This window comes from Diadema antillarum, unplaced genomic scaffold (assembly GCF_040938485.1).
Source record: "Diadema antillarum isolate AM-2024a unplaced genomic scaffold, OU_Dant_1.0 seq00000263_RagTag, whole genome shotgun sequence".
Lineage (NCBI taxonomy): Eukaryota > Metazoa > Echinodermata > Echinoidea > Diadematoida > Diadematidae > Diadema > Diadema antillarum.
Window position 1 is genome coordinate 378,312 of NW_027271301.1, and position 12,407 is coordinate 390,718.

The 12,407-nt window shown below is 37.2% G+C and overlaps 1 protein-coding gene across 2 annotated transcripts in view; it reads right to left on the minus strand.

Annotated features, from left to right (window-relative positions):
* The window catches only part of LOC139729747 (protein NDRG3-like), a 45,438-nt gene extending 33,911 nt beyond the window's left edge, over positions 1-11,527 (minus strand). Inside the window, exons 1-2 of one of the 2 annotated variants that reach the window (XM_071640681.1) lie at positions 11,387-11,527; positions 6,618-6,653 (exon numbers count right to left, since the gene is read on the minus strand). In XM_071640681.1, the coding sequence (XP_071496782.1) occupies positions 6,618-6,637 (20 nt within the window). In that variant the 5' untranslated portion in view covers positions 6,638-6,653; positions 11,387-11,527. The remainder of the gene's footprint in view (positions 1-6,617; positions 6,654-11,386) is intronic. The other variant, XM_071640682.1, reaches the window with a different exon arrangement.
* Positions 11,528-12,407: the final 880 nt, after the last annotated feature.

The following is a 12,407-nucleotide window of genomic DNA, read 5'->3' on the forward strand; positions in this document are numbered from 1 at the left end:
TTATTTTTCGTATTTATTGATTTTGCGAGATCTAAAACCATCATTTAAAATGTACATGTGGGACTGGGGATGCTGAAATTCACTTAAATGCAAATTACAGTGGGTTGCTTTGAAATTTTTTCCTCAAATTTTTGCTAAAAGGTAAAAGATGAATACATTTAAATACTCCAGAAGTCATGTGACATTTTGTCAATTACAGAAGGGTGAAATGACCTGCGGAATTACTCCGGACAAATGTAACGTTACTAACCGTAACGTTACTAACCATGCATTTGGGGGTCTAGCTAATGAATTATCGGTCGAACTGCTAAAATATTTGCGTGAACATTTGTCATGATGCAATAATTGAAATTAATGCAACACTTTGTTTGAAGTAACTTGAAATTTTGCACACTTTTTGTTACAAGACATTGATTTTTTTGTCATGTCCTTTTTTCGTAACGTTACTAACCAGCCCTTTTAGTTGCCATAGCAATTCTAATATTCATTGGATTGTACTCATTCTTTTCTCTATCATAGACCTGGGGAGGATGAACATGTTTTAACATGATTTTGACTTGAAATGAATAAATGGTGATTTAGCAGTAAAAATAAATATCTAAATTTCTTTAAATGTAACGTTACTAACCGCGGAATTGCCCATATGGTTTTATTTCCTTCATCCAGAAGACCAATACACTGCCCACATCAGTCCAGCCCAAGCACACAATAACTGTCTCTGGGCTATGCTGCATGCTGGCCACCTTGTGCATATCTTTGATCAGCTCTACTACCTCCTCTGTCAGCCGATCCCCAATACACAATAAATATTGACACTGTGACGTCGAGTTTTCCCATACAGACTGATCCATCTCCCTTCTACTATCTTTTGACAATCTTTGTAGAGATATACCGTAGTCATTATCATTGAGGTGGTATGCAGCTGAGGTAAACCTGCTTGCTTGTATTGGCAACAAAGGTCAGATTGTCACAATGACATCTGAATCCAACCGGATGTTCAATGTTTCATTTTCAGTGATTCTTGATACACCATACATCAATGATTTAAAAAAAAAGGCAAAACACGCCCACATCATAGCAGAAAATTTGTGTTAATTCATTTGATCCTGCCCTCTTCTGTTTGTTTTTTTTTTTTCCGACAAATTATGTACAACATTGTAGAGCATCAAACTATTTCACTCATGTTAATGTCATCCCATCATAAATAGCATGAACAGAGCCATTACTATATGATTTTTCCCTGCCTCATGACAGATCTTACAAGAATTTAGTTTACTGGTATTTGCAAATTCAATATAGACACACTGTAAATACAAGTATGGATGGACTACGCAACATACAAACTTGTATAATTCACAAACTAAACAAACACACAAAATACATACATTTGTACAATGGACCTAGCCTGTATGGACCTACAATGTACTTGATACTGTACTGTATCCTCCATGGCTTATCAAGCTTCGGATGTACTTGAAATACAGCTATATAACGAATCAGTTATAACAACAACAAAATACAGGCAGTAATATTACAATACTTCACATTTAGCCTTTTGATTTCAGTGAAAATTTTAGCCTTTGAATATCCATAGGATTTTATCAAATTGATACGAATGTGTGGTTTATGTAAGACAGGAGAGAGCATAAAGTTCTGTTTTCTCTTGCCTTTTCTGTAACAAAGACACCAGTCCAAAATATCATTTTAAACCATGAAACACAATGAAGATACAACAACATTTACAACTGGAACTACAATTAAGCTGGTCCACTGCAAATCAAACCTTAAAACTTCAGGTAAACATCAATCTCAGGACTCAATGAAACAACACTTGTACCTCTTCCTGGCAATGTATAGAGATACTTCAATAGAAGGTGAGAAAAGGACTTACATGTACATTATTGATGTAATGCAAATGCATGTTTACTTGTATTGGTTCACAATATCCTGACCATCACTTACAGTTTTTGCATGTGGCAAAAAGAATATCTGGGCAAGTCCAAGATAACACGCGCGTTACGTATGGGACATTCAGAGACTTTTATGACCTGAAAAATAGTGTTAATGGCTTTTGATGATATTAAACTTTATCATGGTGATTGATATCTAGGAGAAGTATAATCATGCAAAAAATGGAGAAAAATGACCTTCACAATTATATTCTAGAAGAGAAAATATGTGCCGTTACGTATGGGACCAGAAAAATTTTGTTTTTTTGAACATTTTTTTCAACCTCAAAACTCTCTGAAAGTATTTCACTCTACAACTTGTAACTCACTGTGATGAAAGTCACAACACTGAAGATTATCACAGGTAAGTTTCGTGTCATTAGGTAAAAAGCTCTAATTACAGGTTCTAATTAAAGACAGACATGACGTGTTACGTATGGGACAGTTACGTATGGGACAGTTTGTCCCCCATTCATTTAGTGTGTGAAGAACCATGTTTATGGGTATTTTGCATAATTATTGAAGTAAAATCAGTTGAAACTACTCAAATACTGATCCAGATTGTCAAGGAAACAATATTCCCCAAATATTCACCATCCTAATCATATTCAATCATATTTTTATATTTTTATGACCAACCTGAGTATGCATGCCCTTTGTCCCCCATTCGTTTAGTGTGTGGAGAGACATGTTTATGGGTATTTTGCAAAATAATTTTGCAAAATACCCATGAACAAATTTTTGCATAATTATTGAAATGGAATCAGTTGAAACTACTCAAATACTGATCCAGATTGACAAGGGAACAATATTCCCCAAATATTTACCATCATAATCATATTTAATCATATTCTATATTTTTATGACCAACCTGAGTATGTATGCCCTATTTTTATCAGGATAGTTACTACTGAAAAATTAAATAGTTTAAAGTGTTTACTTCCATTGATGAAGGGCAGTTTGCCATTTCGTTTCAATAAAAAACAACTTGACACAAGAAATATTAATTTTTATAAATAAGCAATACCTGCTGCGTGGAACCCCAGTGATCAAGTAGATATATGATGTCTGTCTAGCAGTCAGGTCATTGATTCGAGTCACACCTCAGTATGTATACCCATGAATTTTGTCTATTTTTTTGAATAAGGACAATTAGTGTATCACTTGCAATGAAAAAAAAAATCATTTTACTTTATTTTTTTTTAATATTTATATCACAACCATTTCAAATTGGATCTCAATCACTAAACTTTGAATTCCTCTAGTCTTAAGATTGTATGCTCTTTAGTAATTCATATAATTGGTTTCCAATCATCTCATTAAATGTTGAAAACTGAATCCCCATTTCTACAAAAAACTATACCATCCCTTTAATGCTGATTTTTCATTGTGTACTTTGCCATTTTCCCCTCCCCCTTTCTGAAAATTGTTCAGTCAAGTACATGTATTGTTTAAAGTGTCTATAACTCAAAAAGTAGCTACAATGTTGGGATGCTTTCTTCAGGATGATTGACCATTTGTGTACTGAGAGACCTTCCCAGCTAGCTACATGCATTCACATGCATTATGTATGAGGATGTCCCATACGTAACGCATTTGTCCCATACGTAACATTATTTCAATGCCTAATAAAAAATATTCCTTTTACTGTTTTTTCTTTTTTCTATGGTATTTAATTTCTCTAAACAATAAGTTAGAACTTTCCAAAAGGGCATTAATATAACATTAGCAATTTCAGAATAAACCTAAAAAAATGACCTCAATTTGTTACGTATGGGACATCTCATGATAGGACACGAGCTAATTTGCATAATCATTTGCATAATCCCTAAATTTTCATACCAAGTTAAACTATTTGATGAACTTCTTATGTCCACATATTAATCAAATATCATTTGCTTTCCTTTGAATTAATATGAATTTTTATAAATGTCCCATACGTAACGCTGTGTTTCACATTTATGCAAATGAAGCCCTTGAAATTTGCATAAATTTACGTAATATAATTTTTTCGTCCATGGAAATCAAAACTTCAACTCATAAGCTTCAAAATGATACCAAACATGTCAATATTGAGCAAAGATGAAATTTTGCCTTCTGAGGGGACCTTATCTTGGACTTGCCCATCTAAGTATTTTATGTCAATATACTGACCATATCCTATGATAATTTGTCTTCAGATTCTTTGGATCTGGCCACAAGAAAAAAGCTTCCAACATTCTGTCGATGACACCATCTATCAATCATTGCTAAATCACTAATATGAAATAACAAAAGACAATGGAATGCACCTTCTTCTAAACCCAGGATAACTTGCATGTTTCCATATACAGTAATGTCTTCTGTCAATCACAAAAAACACAATAATATTCAAAAGATTTCTTAGAATTTGAATCATATTTCATAAGTCCGTCGTAAAGTCTGTTGATGAAGGTCGATATTTTCACAATGAACTTTCATGTTGTAATAAAAGAATAAACAAAGTCCTGATAATAGCGAGGTGGTAGTTGAGTTATAGAGTGAAACTGCTACTTTCACTGCTGCTGACGCTACAGAGGGAACTTACAGCAAAGTGGGGGTCCACGAAATATTTCTCCAAGGTTTGTGGATCCTCATTATTGCACTACATAGGCAACTCAGAGTACATAAGCAGCATCAATACAGTATCCAGCCTCCCTGATCGCCAATTTGCTCGATACCGTCTTGTCAACTTTCTTGACATTTCCTCCACCGTGCAGCCCTGCTCGCGGCACCTCTTCCATCATGGGAGGTATTGATTCATCCACCAAATGCAATTACATTTGCATGTGGCGCTTCAGCAGCACATTGCCTTAACCCTTAGATGGCCGCCTGAAAGGCACTCTGATATGAGTAGACCCTCAGGGATAATATCATATCAGGTGACAGTATCTGGATGATGCGTTCAGACACTTTATTAGATCTACGTACCCTAGCCTGGGCACGGTAAACGCAGATTGAGAATCCATATTACATTTAATCTTGAGATTTGCTCTGGTGGGCAAACATCTCCTTGATATAACACATTTCTGCTTCACAAAATAAAGGAAAGAGCATGCAAAAACTTTTCAAACAAAAAATATTCAATAATCAAGTGTCAACACATTAAAGAACAGTATTGCAACTTCAAATTAAATATTTAAAGTACATTGTAGATTTGAAACGACGTTCACGATCAGGCAAGCCATATATGCAGTGATTAATTCACATACATACACTTGTATGTACCTGGCACTGCAGGGACAACTGAGTTGGGAATATTGTGCCATCATTATAAAATATAATACTATTATATTTTATAATGATGGCACAATATATACATTGTTTTATAACCCTTTACATTTCTTTCAAATTTATTTTAATATAATTCAAACACAGTTTTATAGAACATCAAAAAAATATTGGATGAGTGCTCACAAATGATTATTTAAATCATAATCTCACAACAGGACACATTTGTTATGTTATTACACGATGATCAGTAAAAAAAACCTTCAAATTCCCAATGCAAAAATAATAGGTTGAAGATGACGCTCAATTCAGAAACTTGTGTCACACAAAAGTATAATTCAAACAATAAACGCATATCAGTCAAAAAAAATAACTAAAATGAAATGCAGCTCTATATGGTCAAAAGGATTATCACAGATATTGCATATTGTTACAACTACTGTAAGCATCATCAACACAGCAGGTTTCAAAAGTGGGGGTTACATTACTGTCTGAATACAGTTAGGATGGTTACAATCATGACAGCATTACAGTCGCATGCAGGGCATACACAACACATGCATACATTGTTCATACTAGGACTGAATCAAGGACAAACTGGCAATGTAGGAAAGCCCCATTTATACTTTAAAAGTGTAGCAGAGTAGCCACAAGCATGATACAATTGTACCTACAATGTATCATTAAAGCACTCTTACATTATTTCTTTCTTAGCTAGGCTACTATACCACTCTTTATCACCAAAATATTAAAGGGATGGTACAGTATTGGTGGAGATGAGAATTGGGCTTTTAACTTTTTGCGAGATACCAAGAAAACACTTATGATGTAACACAGAACATACCATTTTAAGAGCAATTCAAAGTTTATTTGATGAAAATCGGGTTTGGAATGACTGAAACATCCAAAAACAAAGTAAAACAAAGTGATCATGAATAAAGTGTGGGTCCAACACATTATCAGAATCGCTCTTCTTTGATATCTCAGCCATTTCAAAACCAATTTTCATCAAATAAATGCTGAATTCCTCATAGAATTACATACTCTTTCATATTTCATAGGCGTTTTCTCATTATCTCACCAAAAAAATGTTAAAAACCTGAAATTAGGTCTCAACCAAAACTATACGATCCCTTTAAGATGGAAAGAGTACAGGTATGAGACTGAATGGGAGGGGGGGGGGTGGTTGTTTGAATAGAAGAACTAATCATGAAAAAAAAAAAGTGTAGATGGAGCCATAAACAATCAGCACTAACAAGACTATGAACTCATAAGATATTGATAAAACGTACAAAAAAACAGTATTAACATACACAATCCAAAAATAAAAGCTTAAAGATGTTAATTCTGCATGCATGAACGTCTCTATACCACTTACGTAAGGCCATTCCTCATGCATATGATTGAATTATAACTTACTTCTGCACCTGAAGTTCCATGGCTCTTTTCTTTGTGCTACTCATGCAAGATGGAAGCAAATGTAATCAACATTTGATCAGTAAATTATGCATTAATTCCTTCATAACATAAATGACACACTGGCATTCTTGAACTTATAACTACTGTATACAACAGCAATTATTATAGTAGTAATGATGATGATGATGATGATGATGATAATGATAATGATAGTAACTGATAACAAAATTACATTCAAGTGCATTAATACTGAACTGAAAAGTTTAAACAAGATACAGAATATAAACTGCAGTCATAGATTGTAAGAATGTCTGTGACATCATATCGCATTTAAACAGTGTAGAATTTCTTTGATGATAACTCTAAAAGGAAATGTAGCAATGAGGACCCTGCAGAAAAAAAAAAACAAACAAATTTACACTGCAGATGTGGTATTCCATAGGGCGGCATAAAGATACAAATATGTACTTGTGTATTACTCTCTCAGCTGTAATACAGAACATTTAAAAACAGAGTAGCTTTCCACCAAAACACATTAAAATGCATACTCACACACACACACACACACACACACACTCCATCATTAAAACACAACTTATAAACAATGGGGTTCTAACAAAGCTTGTAACTAAATCATGTCTACAGCTCATATTACATACATAACAAGTTAGCCACAGGCTGAAATGGTCTACTGAATTAATGTACTAGTAACTGATCCCCTCAGCTTGCAGGTACAGACCTTGTATGGTACAATGTAGTTGTGTGCTGGCTCTTGTATTGTATTAAAAGGGAACCATACAGTTCTTACAGTGTATGCTACCAAACATACAAAATGCACATGTATAACATGTGTACAGTTAACAAAGCAATATCCCTTCTGCCTTTGGTATGGTATGTGATTCCCATCAGCTGGCTTATATTCCAGTGCAATACTTCATAGTGGTTGCACACAGTTTTGTAATATTGCTGACTCAGGGCTGACAGTGATTGAAGATTTCTGTCATACATGTGTACCATCTACTGGGACTAACAAGAAACTTTTCCTTGCAAATATCTAAATGAATAATAACAGAGAATAAATTCTGGGGGTAAAGTCTGGGATTTTGCCTTGCTTTTGCAAGAAAAACCTGCACTGTGCATGAGTAGTGGCCACTGATGCTCGTGACAATAACATAAGTGCATTGTAACTACTAATATATAGTTCTACAATTGTACATGGAAGCCAAGGTAAGGCTACTTTTTTTTTTTTACGGCAATACTTTCCCATTCTTTATTTCACCATAAAAGTGAACCAGAGTTCCCCTACAGAGACTCCAACTCTCCCGCTTTCGACGGGAGATCTCCCCCCGAAAGCCCATTTTTGCCAAATTTCCCGCTCTCCCGCTTGAGATTTAATTTCTCCCGCCCTGGCTCTGTGCCTCCCATTGTAAAGGATTTCTTACTTATTGCCATCGTATGTTGAAAAATAAGCCTTAGAGTAAAGACAGCAAGAGAGAGCATCTAGAACCCTAGAGCTGGACCCCGGCCGCAAGGAACTTCCCTTCGCACTTTGCGCACATCAACTTGGGGTCTCCCGTTTGCTAGGGGTTTCAGGCAGGATAATCTCCAGATCAGGGGACCATTTCATGAAACTTTTTGTCGCTGATTTACACTGACAACTGTGAAAAGCTACTGAAATCCTTACGTCTGATTGGCTGATAGCAAATTTGTCGGCGAAAACCTCTGACTAACTCGTTGATGAAATGCCCCCCTGAAGGTGCTTGGGGTTCGAGTCTCTGCCCCTAACCTATCTGAGCCTGCACAGATTACTAAATCTACAACTTATGTTTGGTAAAAGATGCTTTAAAAAATGGATGGGAAACGTGAGGTTTGTACTGTTGGGTTCCATTCGCATCCACCTATCAAAGTACTCTGCACTAATGTGGCTCATATGCGATCAATACTGATCAAAATACAGTATGTATGCTACAATCGGCACCTTCACATCAATAAGCAACAGTTACTGCAGTTAGATGAATGGCCTGCTGTGCAGTGCACACAAGCAAATCATTCCCGCATTGGCAAAGTGCACTAAAATGCGACAAACTTACAGCGTTGTATACTTCCCAGCATGGCACACGTGTTCTACTAACGGTAATTACTCTCAATGTCTGGGCAGCCACCATGTGAACTACAATGTACATGCTGCATGAGGTGTGAGTACATTATGACTACATCCTGTGCTGCAACCTTGCAAGCTAAGTGTGTAGCACACCATTGGGACCTACTGGAGGTAGTGGATGACCCTAATTACCTTACTTCTCCTGATTCTACATGAATGTATGGGTTATACCTGTCCTAATATGAAGTTCACAGATCACTGTTCTAAAACCATGTGATCCACATCTAATGGGAAATGTTGTCAGCATGCAGCGGGGTGAAAAACAAAGTCAAAGTTATTGCAAGCCGAAGTGAAGCCATTGATACACAAAAGCTGTAGGCCTTATAAAAGAACCATTGCATTACTATATTATGAATATTCAAAGAAAGTTGTACAATGTATGGGTGGTAGGTGGACACTGGGAAAACATAGCAAGTTTGCAAACAACAGCGTGACACACACCTAACTCTGTGTACAGTCTAGAAATGAGCAGATTACTAGAATCTATCCCTCATTTACTGGTATCTGGTACAATTAATGATGGTCAAGCTACATTACATTACAAGGTCTAGGCCATTGTACTGTGATAGTGTACACTGTAGTTTTGCACCAGCTTGCATGATAATGAGTTGCAAACATGTACAAACTCACTCTAAATGATATTTACAAGTATATTCAACCTGAAAAAAAAACTTTCATTTGGATCTCTATCTGAGATAGTTTTCTAGAAATATTTTAATCTCTTTCTACACCAGGGTCATAGACAATACTTGATTAGAAGTAGAACACCATTGTTCTTTACCTCTAATCATGTTCTAGTTTCTAGATCTACAGTTGACTAGACCTAGTTACGTTCTACATCTAAAATAAGATAAGTTTATTAAATGTTCCCTGTGGCTGTGCCCTTTAAGTTGCTACATCAACTTTTTGATATTTCTACTTCTCACGGGCGGCCAAAAAACACAGGAAATTCACCTATGGATCATGATTTCATGCAAGCATTGTGTTATATGCGTGCTGTACCGATAGTCAACAATCCTGCAAACGAGCCGCTTGCCTTGGGCTTGGACAGCATACTGTTGACACTCATTGCGCTGCTATCTATCATAACAATGTATGCTAGTGCCACTTCGCATCGCGAATGATTTTCAAACGTGTACAAACTCACCCTAAAGCTCTAGATCTAAATATTTCACAATTGATTCTCCATACCTTGAGACACTTTTACACATCCTGCTGTATCGAGTGCAGACAGTGCCCAAGCCATGCAAGCTGTGGGATTTTCAGAGCTTGCGTACGCACGGGAGGAGATTTCTGTACATTTTTATAGCATAGCTTGCGTATTGTCTGCGCTGGATGCAGCTGGACGCTTGCATGAAAGGCGCCCTAAGGCTGGTGGACGGGGGAATTAACAGAGAAAGTGAACCCATAAATACCTACAAAATGATTAGTTTGCTAACAAATTCGAATACCCACCTACTCATCAGTATGGAATAGTTAGGGTATCTACTTGGAATACAGCTGTACATGTATGTGCACTTGACTGAAAGATGGGTATGTATCTGGTTGTCGGGGATGTTCTGCGGAGACTGTGTCTGGCTTCATGGAATCCCCTCCCATACAAAGGAGAGCTGACAAAGTCAAAAATATAAAAGACTCCTCCGGACAGATGGATTTTTCTGTCTATAGGCCCTAGAAGCACAAGATCAGGTTAGTTCTGATTTTATTTTACTCTTATTGGAAAACCTGTGGTTTGGTCGGTCATTGCACGTCAGTTGATTAAAACTTGATTTTTGTCAAAAAGTGCACACAGACTTTTTTTTTCTTCTTTTCATCATGGATGAAGAGTGGACATGTGAGGATTGTGATGTGTGTGTACCAAAAAATTACGGTGCAAACTTGCAACAATTTATGTCGGGTGCGAGATGGATAATAACTTAAATAAGTGAACAGGGAGGCTCATGTCAAACATTTCACCCAGAGCCAGCCGAGGGCCTCATGTCCGCCATGAGCACCCCAGCCATGCTCACGAGGAGGAGCCCCTCCCCACCCCCCCCCCCCCCCCCCCCCACGAGGTTTCCCGGATTGCTGTCGTCAATAAAAAAGCAGCGCCATAATGTGCCATGGCTATAGCCCATGCCAGATTTCAGATTCCAGTACTCATACTTTCTATAGACTACTGTACCAGCAGCCTATTTGTTACCTAGAACGTTCGTTTGTTCGTACATATTAGGGAGCGCGGAGCTTTAGATTTTAGACGCGCGGACGTTCAAAGGGACAAAAACATGGTCTGAGCGTGTGCAGAAGCGCGCGTCAACTTGATGCGCGCTTCTGCGCACAGTCAGACCATGTTTTTTTCCCTTTGAACGTCCTCGCATAAAATCTAAAGCTCCCTATTGTCACAATAGAATTAGAAATTGCCTGACATGATGATGTGGATGGCAGGAATACCGCCACCGCCGACCGACCGCTTCCCATTCTGTTCTGTATCAAAATGTGAACAGCGTGAATGCCGTGATCGTGTTGTTGATAACGAACATCAGCGTAGGTTCTAGAGTCTATTGTTATTAGTCAAAGACTAGCAGTTTACTAACGTTATAGACTACTGACATGACTAACAGATACATACCTAAATTGCTGTAAATGCAACGGAAATATTTTTAAGATTCCTCACAGCTGCAGGTCTGTAAGTCGCACAAGTTCGTCAGTGAGGCTTCTGCGGATTGTTCCGTGCTGCACCAACGCAAAAAGACATGTACTGTATCACACTTGTTTCTCAAACGTAAACCTCTTACATGCACTTTGCTGTTGGATCTGGAAGATATGACTCATTTACAGCCAGAAGTTTGTTCATTTCTATGGAACAGCTGACGCTGTGCACGCTGAAGGCTGCTATATAGCAACCCAACACACGCTTGCTTGATTAATTTTCATCGACAGACGCAGGTTGTATGCTCATGGAGAAAAAGTTGCCCTGCATGCATGTAGGCAACTTTTGTTATTGATGTGCAATTGAGCAGTTATTGAGGAGCGCCATCTATCGATAAAGTGGTGCGTACATGGCAGTAGGGCTCACACCCATAAATATTTCCCCATAGGGACGTGTGTTAAAAATCAAATTTCAAAAAATTCTGTAAAATAGCTGGGAGAAATGAGGTGTTTCAGCTTCACTAACCTGGATAAGTTAGATGTACCCTTTCATCCATCAAATTCTCTGGGTGGATAATTCAGTTCAAATTCTGTTCAGGGGTACGAAAAGCCAGACTACGAGTTCTTGTCACTCAAAAAGTCACCCATTTTCCGTGCACGTACCCAATGAAATATAGTCCCCTCAAATTCCACCAGAAAAGCTTTCATCTTCTAACCAAAATGCAATTTGTAGAGGAATTCATACTCAATATCTACAGCTATTCAGTTTTTTGCCAAACTGCAACTTTTAAACATCATAAATGTGTTTTTGATGATATTTGCACCTACATCATATGGGAAATTACACATTCTAGGGTTATAAAGCTTCTCAAAGGGACACTTTTGAAACTCACACCCTTTGAGGTTTTTTAAAGAAATAAAAATGTAGTGTTGATCAGTTCTTCATAAGATGAATACCTAGAAGCAGGCAGTAATCTTTGATTATGGGGGTGTCATCATCA